Source organism: Xyrauchen texanus, chromosome 29 (genome assembly GCF_025860055.1).
Source record: "Xyrauchen texanus isolate HMW12.3.18 chromosome 29, RBS_HiC_50CHRs, whole genome shotgun sequence".
NCBI lineage: Eukaryota > Metazoa > Chordata > Actinopteri > Cypriniformes > Catostomidae > Xyrauchen > Xyrauchen texanus.
The window spans coordinates 17,534,874-17,556,810 of record NC_068304.1 but is presented as its reverse complement, the minus strand read 5'-3'; the positions used below and the strand labels follow the sequence as shown (position 1 = coordinate 17,556,810).

Genomic DNA, 21,937 nt, shown 5'->3' with positions numbered 1-21,937 from the left:
GGGAAATACATCATTAAACAGGTGCCAATTCTGTGATTTCGGCCATTTTATTGTAAAGCTGATGAAAGATTTCCAAGCACGAGATTACAATAACGGTGGTATACACCCCTAAAAATCAGCTTGTGGACGCTGTAGTGGATTGTACCACTCAGTTGTATTTAATGGGGGGATTTCGATTTGGAATAATTTTTCAAACACAAAAACGCCTTTTAAGGACATTGTAATAGAGCATTGTTATATTATTAAATATATTTAAATAAATTATGTTAATAGCCTACAGAAGACACGCCTAGTTCACTGCTTCAGGGAACTCAAAGCTGTTAACCCGACGTCAGTAGAGCATATGCGCCTCCTGCATACAACCGGCTACATCACATTTGCATCAGACTGTAAAGGTGACAAAACTGTGCATGTCCACCATCGAAATAGTATAAAGCAATTCTGAAAAAGAAAAGAAAAAAAAAAACCTTAGCTTATTTTCACATCTTCGTTCGTTAAAAGGTAAGATTATTTTAATTGTGTTAGTGCTGCTTTAACACACAGTATGATGAGAGAACGGATGCGCGATCAGATTCAGTGTGTATGATGAAACCTCTCACATGGGTGACATAGTACATTTGGGCGGTGGGAGAATGTAAGTTCTTTACCGATGTATGGTGTATTTGATTCTGTACATAATAATTGTGTTACCTGTAATCGTCCTTGGCTGTTATATTGTTCATGTTTAATTTTTTTTTTATTTCTTCATAAAACAGGCTACTCTGATATAAAATGAATAACGTGACACAGAATTCCTACATGCATAATTTTCTCTGCGAAACATTTTTGCTTTATTCTTTACCCCCTGTACATTTATTACAGATTTGGTGTTCTTATTTTAAAATTGGTAATACAAGTGTTTGAATGAGATTTTAAAATGAGCGCATTTTAAGAGTCAATGTTGCAAGGTGTGGAAAATTAAATGACGAAGTGGGAAAATGTGCTTTATTGAGGCTGATTTAAAAGAAGAATAAAATGGGGGAAAAGGTGTTTTCCAGCTCATGAGATGCAGTGAAGGGCGCACCCAGCATTACTATATAATTTGCACTCTCGTGGTTAAAACCAGAGCTTTTGTGTCACAAAATATTGATTTGATAACGTAAATACCCGTATTTTCTATCTTACTGTGTATTGAGAAACTGCTTGCTTTCCTGCCACGTGACTACTGAAGCCTCGCGCTTGGCTGTTTGGGTTTGTATGCAAATTAATCGACCTCGTGCTCTGAATAGGTTCTAAATTATTTAGGCGTGAAATATGATCGTGTTCCGAACGTTCCAATCGGTTTGAGTTACATTGCTGTCACAAAGAATAAGCTGCGATACGAGTAACATTGTGTTATGACTGTCGTGCAATGTTGTATTTGCTGGTAGTCAATTGTAACTTGGAGTGATATAAAATTCTGTCTAATATGTATTTAGTTGTCAAACATATAGCTACAAACTTTGTCATAAGAATAAAATAAAAATAGTTAACAATAAGAAAGCCACCCTGTTTTACAAAAGATATGCACATAAATTATGCATTGCATAATTTTATTGGAATTACCTGAACATCTTGTTTCTGTTCTATTGTTTTTTTTTTTTTTTATATCTATTAGGAAGCCAATACTGTGAAAATGAAAAGATAAATATTTCAGCCATCCATACTTTCCTCTATTCACAAAGTCCATATTTTTTTAGCCACCTTTGCCCTTTTGACCCTAACCTGCCCCTGCTGAAAAGGGTCACCTTGAATCTCTCCCACCCCATTGCCAAAAAGACATTTTCAAATGCCCAAAAACAGCAAAGCCGTCAAGAGAGAAATTGACGATGACGATGTTATGGAATCTGCCAAAGATTTACTCTCCAATGAAGATACATGTGAGGACTCTTTCAAGAAGAGTTCTCTGATGGTGGGAGATGTTCCTCAGAATAAGGAGCGGGATGCTGAGGAGGGCTCAGAGGAGGAGGAGAGGCCTGCCTGGGGAAGCAAGCTCCAGTACATCCTCGCCCAAGTGGGTTTCTCAGTGGGCTTGGGCAACGTCTGGAGGTTCCCTTATTTGTGCCAGAAAAACGGTGGCGGTAGGTTGAGTTCAGTTATGAAAATTAATTCAAAATGAGCACAAAGTTCACAAGAGTGGATGATGAAGATGTATTCTTTATTGGCACAGTGTATTGTCTACTCTTGTCAGACATCAGTGTAAATACAGTTTAATGCTTAAAAATGAACTAAGTCAAGGTACAATATGAAGATATATGATCTCCATGAGGATAACTCAGAACCTAATGTCCTATATTTTCTTTCAGTAAACCATTGCATTAAATTACAGTCCCTATTCTCTATTTAGTGAATCACAAACTGCACATAAATAAATATTTAGTAAATACTACTTTATAAATACATTATTCCTACTTAATTCTTAAAATGTACATTGACTCATACCATTACATACTTTATATGAATGAAGAATCTTTAGGAGTCTGGACCAAAAATTGGGTCTGAATGAGTGAGCTGTATTATAATCAGTTAACAAAACTAAACTGAGCAAACAATAACAGAATATTGCTGAGATTTAGTTTTTATTGAAACAACCCTTGTTAAACCCTTATGGTTAAAGTTGAGGAAACATGATATACCATATATATATACACAAGATTCATTTGAGTAATGTAACACTGGGTCTTTTATTTTTTCTTTGAAATAGCCCAGTCTAAACTGTTGTAACACTTTTGCAGATGTATTGCAAAAGTCACAGTCATAATAGTACCCAAATAACAAATAAATAAACAGAAAGGAATTTTACAATTAGCTGAGTGAAAAATGTATAGTTGAAGTTCCTGATGTATTGCATTACATTAAGAGGGCACGACATTGAAATGTAACATTTTGCATTTGAAGGATAATCACTGGTTATTTTACCCATTGTGATCATATCAAAGCTCTTTAATGTCAAGAGAAAGCAGAATAACACTCCTTACCCTGGCCTTATTGAGTGCAATGACATTCAATAGGTATGATTACTCCGGTCTCTGTCTTCAACTTTTTTAATTTGCAGAAAGACACTGAGAGTGAGTGAATGTTTTCTGCACAAGATAAATATAAATAAAAACAAATGGAGAGATATGTTTCCTTTTATAAGCACTGCTGCTATGTGTTACACCTTTAACACACAATAGGAAGCAGTTGTGTTTGTATACAAGTTTTATTGCATCTGTATCTGAGACTGTGTCTCACTTTGTCTCTCAATCTAGCGGTCTGTACAAGAGGGTTTGACCCCCCCCAATGCCACATCCCTCGTTCTAAGTGAGTGTGGCCACCTTGCTGTGCATATCTGTAATTAGATTAAAATAGGCCATTCAGTGTGTGTGGGCCATGTCTGTATCTGTCTATGCCAGGGCAGCACAACGACAACACTCCACCATCTGGGTGACAGTACATTTTGTTCTCAAAGAAACACCCTTACAACATCTGTCTACACCCTTATAACATCTGTCTACTCCCAGTTGTCGTCTCACACACCCTTTAGTTTCACTGTTACCCGTTAATCCACTAGTTTTGCATCCAGTATTATTACACAGTGCCTTAACAGTAACTATTTTGAATCTTAAAGTAAATGCAAGAGCATCACTTTTGGCAAGACTCTAGTCTATTCGTTAAGAAAATATATTTAGTACAAGACCTTTTGACCACTGTTGTTGGCCACATCCAGGCTGTTAAATAATATAACTATATAATAACTATGGTATTAGAGGCGTCATGACATGAGGAACCATATTTTCCTTGATTTTTTGACTTATAAAAGGTAATTGTACTTTAAAAACATACTGTTTGTTTCAGAACTCAAAACTTCCTTCTAACTGCAAAATGAGCATTTGTTGAAAAAAAAACAAGCTGCCAAAATGACTCGTTCTCTACTTCTTCCACATTGTGATGTCACACTGTGGTAGACATTTGCATCTGACCACCTCCATAACACATCAATTCCTACTTTACACGATCACCTACGTAGCCCACCCAGTAGTGGTGAGCAGTGAGATGGCAAGAGGAGAGAGCAGAGGGCGAATCATAACAGTGGGCATTTACTGTCAAGTCTTAAAGGAAAATCAGCACCAAAACAGAGTTTCTGACAGGGGGTCAGAATGAAGGAGGAAAATGAACATGTTTTACAAATAAATGATTTTTTTTTTTTTTTTTTTTTGTCCAAAATAACTTTACTAACATAAGTGAACCTCAAGGAACATACTGAAATAATTTAAAAAAGGGCATGTCATGGCCCCTTTAAAACCTTGCCCGGCCTATCCTTTTGGTATGTGGGTGCAAATAAGAAAGCCTTGGTTAGGTGCAATCCACTGAAATTGAATAAAGCCAATATAAAAAAGGAAATCAGTGTCACAGAATTGTTTATTACATATTTATTTAACGAACAGCTATATTTCTAAAACCTAATAACATGACTATTTAAAATCACAATATATTCCAAAGCCTTCAATGCTAAGCTGGTGCCAATTGAAGCTTTGTTATATATTGAAATAGATCATACAAACCAAGATGTTTTGAAATATACTTGAATTTATACTAGAGTTAACTCTGCAGATCTGTTGTTCGTAAAAGTTCTACACATTCCCCACCCCTTTTATTAAATATTTTAGATAATATCTTTATGCTTTTTCAAGCTATCAGTGAGATTGTAGTACTCTTAGCTTCATGTAACACATTTTACATTTAAATCTCTTCTGCAAAATTGTGCAGGTTTTCCCTCAAAATCAGCACAGAAAACCTGAAAAGTTAAAGTTATGTAAGTTTAAGAAATTAAGTTAAAAAGGATTTATAATACACAGTAACAATTTAACAGGGTTTAAATAAATCCAAGAAACATGGATGGTTGAAAGGTAGCAGAATCCATATATTGACAAGGATGCCAATGTAAGACTGTTTTAAAATATCCACATGTTGTCCTTGAGTAATGATTGATTACTCTGTGTAAAAAAAAATTCTCTGTGTAAAAAAACTTTATTCCATTCACTACAAAATATCAAACCATGTGGCAACTGCAAACAATTGATGATAGACATTTTGTAAGAAAAAGCTTCAATTTTCTTAGCCATATATGCAGTCAAACAACTGGTCCCAAGTTAATTTTAGTGGATGTTTGAAGTCACCACTGTTCCCTATTCAAGTTCACACAGGTATCCTAGCATAGTAACCATAGATGTAAAGTATTTAATCGCATTAAGGTGAACATGCTCAAACATGTAAAATTGTAAAATTTCTCTTTACAGGAGCATACCTGGTTCCCTACTTCATTCTGCTGGTGGTGATAGGGATTCCCCTCTTTTTCCTGGAACTAGCCGTGGGCCAGCTCATCCGTCGGGGCAGCATTGGGGTGTGGAACTACATCAGCCCACGTCTGGGTGGTATTGGCTTTGCCAGCTGTTTGGTGAATATCAGGCTGTGCTGTCTATGCAGACATTATTTCAAGTGCATTGCAAAAATAGTCAAGGACTGGCGTCATCTTTGTTCAGGGGAGAGGCAACTAATTAAGCCATTAAAAAGCTTAGGTAGATGGAATTACAGTAATACTATAGTCTGTACCAAACCTCATATCTGTATTCTCTCTTATCGTAGGTGTGCTTTTTTGTGGCCCTCTATTATAACGTCATCATTGGCTGGAGTCTCTTCTACTTCTCGCAGTCTTTTCAGCAGCCTCTTCCTTGGCACGAGTGTCCCTTGGTCAAAAACAAAACTACAACATGTAAGACAACTTATATAGAACCTTGAAATTACATATTTAATATTTTTACATTGACATTATTTTCATTAAGAAGGGAGTAAATTAGATGAGAACAGGTGTTGCTTGGCACACTTATCAGTGGCATGATCAGCGTTCCCCCGGGAACAATCAATGTTCCCATGCAAATGCTGATCATGCATGCTGGCCACGCCAGCAAGACATGAGGGAGAGAAAATAACAAAATATACAAAACAAACCAGCAAACTCACTGGAGTAAATACAGTAAAAAAAAAACCCTGTATGACAGTACTGAGAATCAATCAGTGAGAATTGTGGGAAATTGTTGAGTTTTACATCTCAAATGTAATGCCAGGTGCATTGCGATAATGATAATTTCATAATTGTGAAATATGACCAGGACATTTTTTCATGAGATTTACACATTTAGACATCTTCTGGCATATCTCATGATCATGTACAGTGTTAAAAGTTCACTTCTGCCAGAGAAAATATGTTGTGGGTAAAGTCATCAGTGTTCCGGTAGAGCTTTCAGTGTTCATGTTATGGTTTAGATGTTGAGCCGGAGTGTGAGAAAAGTTCTGCCACTACGTTCTACTGGTATCGTGTGGCCCTTGACATCTCCGACTCCATCGCTGAGAGCAGAGGACTCAACTGGAAGATGACTTTGTGTCTACTGATTGCTTGGGCTATGGTGTGCCTTGCTATGATTAAGGGCATCCAATCTTCTGGAAAGGTGAGAGAAGTGTCATGGTTTATTTCTGTGCATTATTGTTATGTTATACAGTATGTAATCTCAAAGAATTACTTTTCCAGGAAATCAATTTTTTTTTTCTCCTAGTGATAATAATAAGACAATAATTGGAAAGGTATTTTGTTTTGGGTAAGTCACACTATGATAGACAGCCAAGGCCTCACAGTAAATGTGGCATGTCTTTAAAGAGAACACACTGACAATTAGCTCTCTCTTGGAGATAGATCCCTCCTCAGTCATTGAGAACCATTGGTCTCTAATGTGATCAATGCCTGTCTGCAATGTTCATATGGTTTAACCCATATGTGGCACTCTGAAGTCAGTTTGACACTGTTTCCTTCAAACATCTGATTTTCAGGTTTCTCATGTCCTGTGACAAGTATTAAAATGTTCAAATTAAAGTTAAGGAAGCTCTTGAGTCAAGTGACTGCAAAATTAATCTTTAATGCATGTGTCATTTTCAACTACATTACAGTTTTAGCCAATCAAATTTAGATACCTAGTTTAATGTTTATATTTTAAGTCTCTGATGAGCAGTCCTTATGGGGTTAATGTATTCACAGTTAAAGGTATTGCGAATCAATTCATCAATCAAAAAGTGTCCATGTTTGTCCCCCCAGTTATTTCATATTCATTTAGCGGTATATTTGTAAAGTATGGGATAAAGTATGCTACACTCTGAAGGGGGTAAGGGCAATCTTTGAAGCTTTATCAGAGCTTTACCTCACAAAAGAATATCAATGTGCCATTCACCATTTCCACAAAAGCGAATTTCTCCAAAAAACAATCCCTCCCCTTCATTTTGTGTGCATATTTGAGAAAGAAAGAAACATGTGGGTTGCCATGGTTTTATGTGGACCATTCCTGCACACAGTTCTTGGTGCTGTACCCAGTAACTTTCCTCAACTTTCCGCAATTTCTGAGGATACTGAAATATAGAATTAGAGTTGTGTCTGTACTCTGTACTTCTCAATAGGATGAGGTGTAGATTGATAAAAGCCTCATCTCATTTAAGAACCCTACAAAACAATTGGGCACTAGTAAAACATCTATTTGCAATTTTATACCAGCAGGGGCTAACTGTCCAGCTAAACATGACACACTGGTAAAGTCAGCAAGCAGAAAAACAAGGTGCTTGTCTTTCGCCTATGTGCTTTTAAGAGCATTAAAGTACAGATTAAGAAACAGCAGATTAGTCATTGCATTGCTGTAATACATGCATGTTGTTGTTGTGCAGACATAAATCACATTTTACAGTTACATTATTTGTGCCACTAAATCTGCTCGGTTATGATTGATTGCAGGTGATGTACTTCAGCTCTCTCTTCCCCTATGTTGTGCTTATTTGCTTCCTGGTTCGTGCTCTCCTTCTCAAGGGTTCTGTGGATGGCATTGTCCACATGTTCACCCCAAAGGTAAAATCCTAACATTAAGAAACTGTATGTGTGAGCAGATGCTAGCTTTTTACCAAATATCATCAACCTAAAGAGACTTTACAACAATAATTAGACCAATTTACACAACATGCTCTGGTTTATACACCAGCAATGAGTCTAATTCTTTTCAAAATTATGGTAACCATCCATTAGTAATTCCCATGTGTATCCCTCGACTCAGTCTGTTGGAAACTAGAAGTTGTATCTATGGGGAAAAAAATGATCAGAGCATGCATTTGTGCTTGTGACTGCAGAAGTGAATTAACTCTCCACTCAGAAGAGACTAAAACACAGCAGTCTGTCTCACTTTGTCAGCTACTTTACATATGTACATACTGTAAATATAATGTTTATACATATACATACTTTATACATACTTTACTGTATGTGTGTCTAAGGTTCTGCCTACATATGTGAATATTTGGATAGGAAAATCTGAAATCTGAACTTGAACCTGAAAATTACACTGTGGGGATCAACCAATGTTCACAATGAGGAAAACGTCTTAATAACATCTTAAAGGAATAGTTCACCCAAAAATTACAATTCTCTCATAATTTACTCACACTCAAGATGTGTGTGACTTTCTTTCTTTTGCGTAAAACAAACAAATATTTTTAGAGGAATATATCAGCTCTGTAGCTCCATACAATGCAAGTGAATGGTGACCAGAACTGTGAAGATCCAAAAAGCACATAAAGGCAGCATAAATGTAATCCATAAGATTCCAGTGTTTAAATCCATATTATCAGAAGTGATATGAAAGGTGTGTGTGAGAGGAGATCAATATTTAAGTCCTTATTTACTATAAAGCTCCACTTTCACTTTTTTCTTTCTTGTTTTCTTTTGACAATTCGCATTCTTCGTGCATATTGCCACCTATTGGGCAGGGAGGAGAATTTATAGTCACAGAAACACCATGTCTACACCAGACCTGAGTGGCACGTTGCGTCAAAAACAGTAGAACCCCATTATAATCAATGATGCTGTCTACACTGAAAGCGGCTGTTGCGGGGCGTCCGTTGCGCCGACAATAAACGTGTGTTGTGTTCCATTTTGTTCTGCATGCGATTGCGCAACTACAAAAATTAAACTGTTTAGAATGTTCTTGTCAACGCATCCAGTGTTGACAGCCTCAAGCCATTGCAGCACGTCGCTTCAACTGACTTTTTAGGTGAACTATCCCTTTAACGTCTTACTCAAAATGTAAAAATGCAAAAAGGGTTGCTCAGCGAGTATTGCGAGTTCGAATCCAGGGTGTTCTGAGTGTTCTGAGTGACTCCAGCTAGGTCTCCTAAGCAACCAAATTGGCCCGGTTGGCCTGGGGTTAGGGGATAGAAAATGCAGTGTGTTCAGAATAAAACGGGCGAGTCGTGACATGTGGCAGGAGCGTACGCCGCCTTGGCGATTTATGTACACTACCGCAGTGGTGCTGTCTGACCTGACTAGGACATGTTTGTCTCTAATTAACGGGAGAAACTTCTGCAGGGCAAAGAAAACAGTCATCAACTCTAGGCAATTGATATGCCAGCACAGTGGGGCCCCTCTCCAACGGCCCACAGCTGCGTGCCCTTTGCACACAGGGCCCCAACCCAATCTGGAGGCGTCAGTAGTGACCTAGACGTGTCGGGACACCTGCTGCAGGGGCACACCTGCCCGTAGAAAGCAGTGGTCTGTCCAGGGTTTGAGTGTCTGGCGGCAGGTGGGGGTGATTGTCAGACGGTGCGTGCCGCGGCGCCATGCTCGTCTCAGGACTCGAGTCTGAAGGCAGTGCTGAAGCGGTCTCATATGCATCAACCCCAGCGGCGTGGCTGCGGCGGAGGATGCTATATGCCCCAGGAGCCTCTGGAAGAGTTTTAGAGGGACCTTTGTGCCCGGCTTGAATTTGGCGAGGCATTTCAGCACCGACTGCGCACGCTCATTGGTGAGACGTGCGGACATTGAGACTGAGTCTAACTCCATGCCGAGAAAGGAGATGCGCTTGCTCTTTTCTCGGTTGACCTGAAGCCCCAAGCTGTTGAGGTGCCTGAGGACCTGGTCTCTGTGAGCGCATAGTTACTCTCGGGAGTGGGCCAGTATGAGCGAGGTAATTGAGTATGTGGATGCCGGCTTCTCGGAGTGGGACAAGAGCTGCATCTACAACTTTCGTGAAGACGCGAGGGGACAGATACACGCCGAAGGGGAGGACTTTGTACTGGAATGCCTGGCCGTCGAATGCGAACCGTAAGAAGGGTTGGAATTGAGATGTGGAAGTACACGTCCTTCAGGTCTACCGCTGTGAACCAATCTAGATGCCGGATGCATGTTAAGATGTACTTTTGCATGAGCATTTTGAACGGTAGATTGAGCAAGGCCCGGTTGAAAACTTGCGAGTCCAAGATCGGTCGTAAGCCGCCGCCTTTCTTGGGTACAATGAAGTAAGGGCTGTAGAAACCCTTCTCCATTTCGGTTGGAGGGACAGGCTCTATCGCGTCTTTGAATGAAAGAGTAGCAATCTCTGCGCTTAGGGATTTGGCATGTTCGCTTCCCTAGGCTCTGGTCACCCAGGAATTCAAAGAACGGCAACATTGGTACGTAAATCTTTCTATTGGCCCACTCTCCTCCATGATGTTACTAATTATGTTAATGCCTGCCATGTCTGTGCACAAGTCAGAACCCCCCGTCTACTCCCTGCAGGACTGCTGGAACCTCTGCCCATACCTCAACGACCATGGTCAAATCTAGCAGTAGACTTTATCACAGATCTCCCTAATTCCATGGGGTTCACTGCCATCTGTGTCATTGTTGATAGTTTTTCTAAGTCCTGTCGTCTGATTCCCATGAAAGGTCTACCCACAGATATGGAGACTGCAGAAGCCCTGTTTAACCAGGTTTTTAGGATGTATGGACTCCCAGATGACATAGTCTCAGACCGAGGACCACAGTTTACATCACACGTATGGAAGGCTTTTTGTCATCATTGAATATCAATATCAGTTTAACCTCTGGTTATCACCCTCAGGCAAACGGCAAAGTGGAAAGGGTAAATCAAGAAATTGGACGTTACTTATGCTCCTATTGTAGTCATGAACAGCACCATTGGAGCACTTTCCTGCCATGGGCTGAGTACGCTCAGAACTCCATCACACATTCATCCAAAGGACTAACCCCTTTTCAATGTGTTCTGGGTTATCAGCCACCACTGTCCAAGGTACATAGGTCCTTTTAAGATACTAAGACAAATAAACGGTGACCTATAGACTAGAGCTTCGACCGGCACCCAGGCTAAGGGGACGGCACAGGAGGAGAACACCAAGAGGTGTTCCTAGAGAGGGGGGGATTCTGTAATGGTTGAGCAGTCTCCCGTCCACCAGAGGGAGCCCTCACCTGAATTCTGAACAATGTCACTTCCTGTTTCCTGCCATGTCACTTCCTGTTTGTCATATATACAGGTGAAACTCGAAAAATTAGAATATCATGCAAAAGTTCATTAATTTCAGTAATTCAACTTAAAAGTAATTCAACATCCAACTTCTTTTGCAATTACCTTTTGAGGCTTTCCCTCCTTGTGGAGGCTGTCAATGATGGTTTTCTGCACAACTGTCAGGTCAGCAGTCTTCCCCATGATTGTGAATTCAACTGAACCAGACTGAGACCATTTAAAGGCTCAGGAACCCTTTGCAGGTGTTTAGCTGATTAGAGTGTGACACTTTGAGCCTACAATACTGAACCTTTTCACAATATTCTAATTTTCTGAGATTCTGAATTTGGGGTTTTCATAAGCTGTAAGCCATAATCATCAAAATTATATCAAATAAAGGCTTGAAATATCTTACTTTGCTTGTAATGAGTCTATATAATATATTAGTTTCACCTTTTAAGTTGAATTACTGAAATTAATGAACTTTTGCACGATATTCTAATTTTTCGAGTTTCACCTGTATAAGCAGTGCTTTCACACACTCATATTACGAAGTATTGCCAGTTCATCTGCCTTACCAAGCGTTTCACATTGCCCATAGTTTATGTCTCGTGTTTTGTCCTTTTTGCCTGTTTATCTGGATTACGTCTTTTGGGTCATTGTTTTGCTTTGTCGCCTGTTTGGACTGCCTGCCTGTTATTGAATTACTGCCTGTTATTTCGACTTTGTCTCTCTGCTCAGTACTTTGGATTGTTTGACTGTTTATTGTCGTTGACAATAAAGAACCTCTGCAACATGGATTCTAACCAGCCTCCAGTAATGGGTTCATTACATAATGACTAACGCAGCTTTCACTTTCTTTGGTGTATGTTTGAGTGGAGGGGAAAGAAACAAAAAATTTAATTGTCAACAGAATGCAATAAGAAGTGTTGAAGGACAGTTTTGTCATTCACCTACAGCATATACTTTCATTCTGAAACCACTTTGAAATTTGTTCAGCAGTATAGTTATAATTTGTTTTTTGCATTTATATTGACAAACTGTTTTTCTTAGTTGTGAAGGTTAAAATAAGCTTAAAAATGTTGATGTTGAGTTTACGGTTACAATTTTAATTCAGATTCTTGAACAGATTAATTTGGACTTGGCCTGTTATGGACTCGATTGTTTAAAGACTCATACTTGACTCTGACTCGACTAAGGTTGACTTCAACTCAACACTAACTTATACTATCTTCTCATAGCTGGAAATCATGCTGGAGCCCAAAGTGTGGCGTGAAGCTGCCACACAGGTATTTTTTGCCCTCGGTCTTGGTTTTGGTGGTGTGATCGCCTTCTCCAGCTACAACAAGCGAGACAACAACTGCCACTTTGATGCTGTGCTGGTCTCCTTCATTAATTTCTTTACCTCAGTGCTGGCCACTCTGGTCGTCTTTGCTGTACTAGGCTTTAAAGCCAACATCATGATCGACAAGTGTGTGGAAATGTAAGTTCAAAGTATTTGACTGAAGCATAAAAGGATTAAGACTGTTTTTTTGTTTTCTGACATTTTGAAAAGGTTAGTTAACCCAAAAATAAAAGTTCTGGGCCATTTATTTTCCCTCAATGTTCAAAACAAAAAAGAAAATGACTTTCTTCCATGGAACACAAGTGGAGGAATTTAGAAAAATACTGACCCTGCTCTTTCCTGTAACACCACTAACCTTTTGCCTAATATCTCGTTTTGTATTCCACGGGAGAAAGTCATACGGGTTTGTGACTTTTTTTTGTTCTTTTTTTTTTTTTTTGGTAAAGTATCCCTTTAACAATGAATGCCTAGGCCATCCAGTCTGTTAATTAGATTGACATAATGAAACTGTTTAATGGAGAATGGTTTCACTTTACCATGTTTAAATCTATTTAGCAGAAATCTGCAGATATCCCCCAAAAATCAGTGCAAAGGGGGGGGTCTGCAGATTTCATCTGATCCTGGCAATTACCCAATGTTGACAGACCTTGTTTTGATGTACTGTATCTTAAGGAACACAAAGAAGATTATTGATTTCCTTGGCAAAGAGATCAATCCCAGTTTGATCCCACACCACATTAACTTCAGTCATGTTAGTCCTGAGGACTACCAGCAAATGACCAACATTATCCGAGGTGTGGTGGAGGATGATTACCCACGCCTAGGCTTAGACAACTGCAACATTAAAGAGGAGCTGAACAAGGTAAGCTGGAGCTTAAGTCAACTGATATGCACAAACCTACCATGGAATTTAACCTGGATACTCTCCCACTCAGTCATATGCTTTGAAGGACTGTCTAACACCAGTGAGCACTCATTATTGGTCAAAATCCTTTGTAAAATAACTGTTCCCATATAAATAGATAAATAGAAGTCACAGTTTCCATGGTCATGGAAAAGCTGGAAATATCAGGGAATTTTAAGTGTTTCCAGACCTGGAAAAGTAATGGAAATTTATAACATTTTATAAGTCTTTATTTAAAAAAATGTCTTGTAAAGATCTGCTCTCTTTCATCAGCTAGATATTGTAAAAACTGCTCACAATTCATAGTCACATTCTTTTGACTGAAAATCAGTCAATCGAATAGGACATAATGATTCATTAGCTAATGTGTCTGAATTTGAATAGTTTTAAAAAATATTTATCCAATAATCACAAACAAGGTCATGGACAGGCCTGGCTAGCCCACCCAAACTTGACACACCTTTACAACCACACCCACCACTCCAATTATTCTGTCCACTCAGAGGGTCATATTGCCCACCTTACATCTTAAGTGATCAGACTCATGATTTCTGGAGGATGATAAAACAGATAACAGACTCATTTAGACTTACAATGAGGGAGGGACCTGAGGCAGATTTGTAGAGACTTCGGAGTGGGCTCTTTTGACTAAAGCCCAAAGCAGTCTTTGGTTTTGGCGCTAATGCTTAGCGTTTACCTAAAATCGTATGCTCAACCTTTCAAAGTATACTTTATTTGACTGCATGCATACACAGGTGGTTGGCGCATGTGCACTACGAATGCTATATATATGAGATACTGGACTATTTCTCTTCTGGAGTTTAGACCCATAAACGTGTCTTTATATTCCTTAAGACTCGAGTTATACAAATGTAGGTATCTCCTTACCACCTCACATGCGTGCACATCTCTGTTATTGTTTTACCTTTGTCTCCTGATTACACCTTCTAACTCTTCTTCGTGACCGCTAAGGCTCAATTGTGAGTGCTGCCACCTTGTGGACCCACTAATTATTGCAAATAATTCCAGATGCATGTGCATTCTGCATATTCATAGTTTGCACATTTTGATAAATCAGGCTGCATTCAGTGCACTATGCATCCTGTTCGCAGACACCGAGCATTCGCATCTGACCGAAGTATACTTTGGGACTAGTATATCTAATAACCATCCAGAGCGTCATAGCAGCATGCTAAAAACCACTCAGAACACCTTAGAAACCACATAGAAATGCCCTGGCAACCATCCACAATACAAGTAGAATTGTGTCAATTAATTTTACATTGGCAAGCACCATTCACTTTTTATTCGAAAATGTAAAAATCTTGTTGAACATAGCTATTGGACAATCAGACAGACACGCAGAGGATGCATAGATGCTATGAATCAACAGGCCAAAAATAATGTGAACTTCAGAGGAAATTTCAGTACTTAACAGTTTAAGTGGCCAAGTAATGAAGGTTGATATGGAAGGTTCATGCATGATGAAACAAATATAAATAAATGCAGTACATCTTGGCAGAGGTGATATAACAATCTCTCTTTCTTACCCAGATGAAACTATATATACATTTACAAGAAGAGTCCTGGGCAGCAGTAGTCTCTTAATCAGAAGCTCTTTCTGTTCTCTGTCACTTTCATTTATTTATGCTTTGATGTGTTTTCTTTTACCCAGATCTATTTTTGTCAGTTTCCGCTAGTCGCAGAGTAAACCCTTTACACTAAATTGTGTTAAATAATGAATGCAGCGGCCTCAAACTAAATGCAATTTTGTAACAGACTAGAATAAACGGATATAGTATGTACAGCACTGCTACTGACAGTGATCTAATGTTATTTTAAAATTTAAACATCAACACTTTAAAGACTGTCACATGATACACATTTCTTACATTTTCTGAAGCACCGCATTTTCTGGTCCCAAAATCACTTGGGTCCTTTCTACAATGTAAGTTAATAGGATTTGTTGTCTGTTTTATCATCCACCAGGTAAAACAAAACATGTCTTATTCCTTAAAGTCATTTTGAATCTTTCAGCATCTTTCACTGTTCTCTCTCAAAGGCAGTGCAGGGCACAGGTTTAGCCTTCATCGCCTTCACTGAAGCTATGACCCATTTCCCTGCCTCACCTTTTTGGTCCGTCATGTTCTTCCTCATGTTGGTCAACCTGGGGCTAGGCAGCATGTTCGGTACTATCCAAGGCATCCTTACGCCCATCGTCGACACCTTCAAAGTGTGCAAGGAATACCTCACAGGTAAGCAAAAGCCAAATACCCATTACTCTGCAAAAATTATGGGATTTAATTAGATTTGTTTTTTGGTTGTCCATATTTCAGAAAATCAAAAGAATAGAAAAGGGAAGGGATATTGAACTTAAGCAACTTAACACTGCAACAAACAATATAAAAAAATACAAAAAACACACCATCCTTAAGTTACAGGGATAGTCCCTGTAAATGTCCCCCAAAAATGAAAATTCTCTTATTATTTACTGACCCATATGCCATCACAGTTGTGTATGACTTTTTTCATATGCTGAACACTAATGAAGAATTTCTCTTTTGGTCCAAACAATGCAAGTGAATGTGTGCCAAAATTTTTAAGCTCTAAAAATCACATTAGTCAGCATAAAAGTACATAAAAGAGACCAGTGGTTAAATCAGTATCTTCAGAAGTGATATGATAGGTGTGGGTGAGAAACAGATCACGTACACATTCTTGTGTTTTTGGTGATTCACAGTCTTCATGCATATACCCCCCTACTGGCCAGAATTTCAAGCAATTTTTTTCATGACCAGGCCCACCTCCAGCTCTAAGATGTCAATTGGGCAATATGACCCTCTGGGTGGGACAATTGGAGTGGTGGGTGTGGTTATTAAGGTGGGTCAAGTTTGGGTGGTCTAGCCAGGCCTGTCCATAACCTTGTTTGTGATTATTAGATATTGATCTATTTCTCACCCAAACCTATTATATAACTTCTGACGATATGGATTATAACACAGGAGTCGTATGGATTACTTTTATGCTGCCTTTATGTGCTTTTTGGAGCATACACATTTTTGCACCCATTCACTTGGATTGTTTGGACCTACAGAGCTGAAATCTTCAAAATATTATAATTTGTGTTCTGCAGAAGAACATCAAACACATCTGGGGTGGCATGATGGTGAGTAAATGATGAGAGAATTTATTTTTGGGTGAACTATTCCTTTAATCACTGGGACAACTACACGGACAAGTTCTTCATAACTCAGAACGTGCTGCAATTATAAAAATGTGATGTTCAGTTTACTTGTTATTTATATTAAATAAACACCCATTCTATTTCTGCTGTTTTTACAGTTGGTTGCTGTGTACTTGCCTTCAGTATTGGTTTACTGTTTGTCCAACGATCTGGGAACTACTTTGTGGCCATGTTTGATGACTATTCTGCCACTCTGCCTCTCCTCATCGTGGTTCTTCTGGAGAACATTGCTGTGGCCTGGGTCTATGGCACTGAGAAGTTATAGATAATATATATATATATATATATATATATATATATATACAGTAGATCAAAGGGTTTAGAGGGACTCAGCTTGATGTTCTATTAGAGAGCTTTCAGCATCCTCTGGTGGCTTGAGTTTGATCTTGCATCTATGGCTCTTTTTACTTTTCAACAAGCAGTAATAGTAACCCAATTCTTAGCTTTGACACATAAGGCATAGCTGATTAAGAACACTTTGGAACAAATGACAGGTTGACTTTCAAATGTCAAGCAGTGTCTTTGTTACCATCACTTAATAACTTATTATTTAAAATTCTATTTTCTTACAGTTATGTTAATAAGCAGTACTATTCAACAAATTTCCTGCAATGATTGAACATTGTTCAAAGCCTATTTGTGGACATAAGTTGTAAAGAATCCATAAGTTGTAAGCAAACTCTGATCTAATTTGATTCTCTGACTATGGTAATTCAGGTTCTTTGAGGATTTAAAGGACATGCTGGGTTTCACTCCATACCGCTTCTATTTCTACATGTGGAAGTTTGTGACACCAGTGCTGCTTCTGGGCCTTCTGGTCGCAAGTATCATTCAGCTGGTACTGTCACCACCTAGCTACAGTGCATGGAACCAGCACCTGGTAGGTACTCTTGATTGAAAATTTGGAATTGAGGGCGGAGTTCAGAATAGCATACTACCCAAACTACTCTTACTACTTCTGCCATGTTTGTCTATGGTAGAAATAGTATGGGGATGTATGCTATTTCGAACTCGCCTGAGGTCTTTTATTGTCAACAGCTATATCATAAAAATGAATTCAAAGTGTTAAAATTTGAGGTCCACTGAAATGTAAAACTTATTTATGGTAGTTTTTTTTTTTTTTAATTGGTTTCGTTTTCAGGATTTTAATCTTGTAACACAGAGACTTTTTGTTTTTGTATGTAATTTTAGCTTCAGTTTTATATCTATTTTGTTTAATGCAAACTTTATAATATTCAAGAAATGTAGGAATAAAGTTTTAAAATCTCCACACTCACAAAAGTAGCTCTGATGCAGCATTTCATTTACACTGAACCATGTTTAAAACCTTAGGACCTGTTAAATGTTAAAAACTCGGTCTTAGGGCCTTGTGATGCACAGTTTAGGCCCTTTCCCACCTACTGTCCTAGTAATTTTCCCTTAGTAACTTTCTAGATGAGAACTCTTAGGAGGAACGGAACACCCGTGAAGACTTTTCCCCTGTTGCATTCGCATTCACAAAGTAACTACCGCAGTGACATCATCTAGTATCGACCATTTTTATTTTTGACATTATTTGCATGAGCGTTTCATAGCAACAACAACAAAATCAACAACACCCACAGAGGACGCCAGGATCGGAGCTACACTTTTGTTTGTTTAGGGCTGTTTTATACAAACTTTGGCTTATCAGTTAATGGTTTAAACAACAGTGTTTTTGGATGAATGGAACACTTTAAACCAGGGGTTTTCAAATTGGGTGAGAGTGAGCCTCCCCCGAGAGAACTTGACAGCCGTGACCCCCCGCGAAAGTGCTGTTTAATCATGCAGCATATTGAAAATGCACAAACTTCTTTATCAACACTATCATTTACAATAAAGGCTTTAATGACACAACATAAATTACTCCACTAAAATGCTCACTCGTTGACTTAAAAAGACATCTTGATGCAAGTTAACCAAGCAGTAACAAGCACGCAATACTTCCCTCATGTTAACTAGATTTAATGATGTAAAAATGTCCCCTAAATCGGCTTCGAGGAACAATAGTTCCTTGGGTGCAAAAGCGACAAAAAGCACTAGACCAGAAGAAAAGTACCTAAAACAGGCTTTAGTACTGACAGTGGGAAAGGCCCTTTTTACCACAGGATTAAGGTGGAATTATTATTTTGCCAGAATAATCCAAGTATTGTGTCTGTTCTCAGGCTCAAGAACAATCTCTCAGCTACCCACCCTGGGGCCTAGCGGTGTGCATCTCCCTGGTAGCCATAGCCATTCTTCCTGTGCCTGTGGTCTTCATTCTGCGCTGTCTGAACATAATCGATGAGAATACAGGCGGCCTGTCCACAATCTCCTATAAGAAGGGTCGCATTATTAAAGAGACCACTAGAAGGACCAGAGAAGAGGATGAAGACGACGATGCCAGTCTTCTCCAGGCAAAGACACCTATTGAAGCCCCTTCGCCCATGCCGGCCAACTACCGCAAGCAGAACGGCCCTCCATTGGGCAAAGACATCACGCTCAATGGTAGCTGTGGCATTGGATATGTAATGCCGAATATTGCAGACATTCCAGATATGCCTGAATCTGATTTGTGAGGACCTATCCACTTTCATGTATACTGTGAGGACCGGTTTCATTTCATGTGTTCTGTTAAGGAAAAAATCCCTATGTTCATTTTCATCATTTCATCCCCTCTGCTATACTGGGCAAATTCCTTTTAAGGGCACTGCGGAAAAGGAGGCACTACTCGTTGGGTCACTCCACATAAACGTGAGCTACTGTATGAAAAACGTTAGTGAAGTGCACATGCAATGGTCACTTCAAGGTGATTCTGGGTGATGAGTCCTTGCCATTCATTTAAAAAAATTTAGGGGTTAAGGCTATTAAAAATAGATTATGTAAGGTTCTACCTTGGATTTTGTTGGAGTTTTCAAACCTGGCTCATCTGGAGCATTTGTATTGGAACCTGGTGCGTTTTCTCCATTAGTTTGGTTTATTTAGGCATGTATGAACACTGCAATCGCACTCGGCTCCACAAACCTGGACCGATTACAAATTAACCCTGAAGTGGTTTGCTTGTGGTAAGAAAGCAATCCGAACTCAACAAACCAACGAACCAAACAATATCCCTATATAAACTATGAACATACCTGATGGATCTTAGGAGTCTATATCTTTAGGTCAGCACGTCACTGTAATTCATCAAAAAAGTGGATTGAGCATTTTGGCGATTATATTAGATATAATTGCAAGTTTAAAATATGAGATGTTGTATAATTAAGGTCATTTTAGTACGATTAGTTCTCTCTTCTGGATAGTGGGCAGCAGAACACAAGACGGCATTAGCAACTTTTTGACAGATAAAAATTAATTTTGTGTGTGTGTGCGCGCATGTGTGCGTGTGTATACTACATTGTGGGGGCCAAATGTCCCCACAAGGAAGGTGATCTCAGGTTTTACTATCATTACGGGACATTTGGTCCCCACAATGTAGTATAAACATTTATATACACACACACACACATAGCATGGTTTTTATCTGTCAAAAAGTTGGCCCAGCCAGAAGTCCCCACAAGGGAAATGGCTTAGTAAACATACTAAACAATGTTTTTTTGAAAATGTAAAAATGCAAAAAGGTTTCTGTGAGGGTTAAGTTTAGGGGGAGGATTATGGTTGGGGGTTAGAAATGATCGTTAGATCTATAACAAATCCATAAAATGCATGGAAGTCTATGGAGAGTCCCCACAATGATAAAAAAACAAAAAACAAGTTTGTGTGTGTGTGGAAGGGGGGGCTCTGCTACCATGAGAAAAGGCACTAAAATGCAAATGCAAAAGCAACTAAAAATGGATAAAAAAAAAATAAAAAAACATGCCATAAATTTTACAACTCATATCCATCCGAGTGACGGAAAATGTTTAATTGCCGTTCAACCTCTGACTGGATCGCGCATTCTGTACCATACTGTGACATTTTGCATAACTGCGACATTAGCAATACTTTTTGTAATGGTTAACACATTTTTACAGGTATATAATTTTAACTGGTATATCAATGGATGAGCTAAATCCCAGAACAGCTTAGAAACATTGTATCCAGTGAGGGGATAGCACGTCCACTTATTTTTATTAACAGTTTTGATCCGTTTTGAAATATTGCCTACTGATAGTGATAGTGATGCCCACTTTCAAATGGAATTTGCCCATCTGCTGCATCCAGCAGGGTCCCACCAAACAACATGTCAGTCATCTCCTTTACCAGTCGTAATCAGTCTACCTCTCTCGTCTGTCCAATAACCTCACTCGCCTATATTTAACCTTCCTTTCGAATAGGCATCTTACAATTCTCTTCCTCCTACACTGGTCCAGATAAAGGTCTGAACATTTCAAATTGTATTATATGTCTGTAGCAAGCACTGATTCACCCCTGATTCCCCTACCACCCCGAACCCATTGCCCCAACAGTTCAACGCACTTACCCGCCTATGTTCATCTGTAGGGCCTTTAGACCCCTGATTTATGCTCTAATGTAGAATGGCTTGGCCTATTTGTACAAAAATGTTTATGTTGCAAGTCAGGGCAGTTACTGTCCTCCCAAAATGAGATAAGAAGTAGTTTAGCAGCTTTGGAAAAGTCTAGAATGTATGCGTAAAATGTGAAAAACATGCAATATTTGATTTTTTTTTTTTTTATGTAATCATTGTGCATCAGTGTTTGGATTGCATTTAAAACAACCCTAACTCTTCATTCTACAACTGTGTGCCTAACTAATTCTAAAATGTTAATAGAATACAAGGTGAATGTTGTGCATTTAAGGTATTCTGTAAATATTTGAATAAATTATCAGAATATAGTTTGGATAACTGATCATGTTGATTTTGGTAAGTGCTTAATCCAGAACGCTGTTTTGTTTGTATGTTTGAGATGTGCTATCAATGTAAAGTGCTGTATACTCTGCCCACTTCCTGTAAATATTTTTTCATAAATTTGCTCAACGCAGTATTTACTTTCTCAGTATTGAGATTAAAAGTAAGGATTCAAGCACACTGTTTTGCTTTGTTACTACCTTGAACTAAAATGGCCTAGAATGGACTATAATTAAAAATA

The 21,937-nt window shown here is 38.7% G+C and overlaps 1 protein-coding gene across 2 annotated transcripts; it reads left to right on the top strand.

The window, feature by feature from the left end:
- Positions 1-356: 356 nt before the first annotated feature.
- On the top strand, positions 357-21,867 carry LOC127623381 (sodium-dependent neutral amino acid transporter B(0)AT2-like). Of its 2 annotated transcripts, none has more exons than XM_052097821.1 (12): positions 357-501; positions 1,637-2,099; positions 5,298-5,455; positions 5,644-5,770; positions 6,322-6,503; positions 7,826-7,936; positions 12,599-12,840; positions 13,375-13,564; positions 15,669-15,861; positions 16,949-17,108; positions 17,568-17,730; positions 19,034-21,867. In XM_052097821.1, the coding sequence occupies exons 2-12, from the start codon at positions 1,808-1,810 to the stop codon at positions 19,424-19,426; spliced, it is 2,211 nt and encodes a 736-aa protein (XP_051953781.1). In that variant the 5' UTR covers positions 357-501; positions 1,637-1,807; the 3' UTR covers positions 19,427-21,867. The 2 variants fall into 2 exon arrangements, with proteins under 2 accessions (XP_051953781.1, XP_051953782.1); XM_052097822.1 differs by having other exon boundaries at positions 360-501; positions 1,719-2,099.
- Positions 21,868-21,937: the final 70 nt, after the last annotated feature.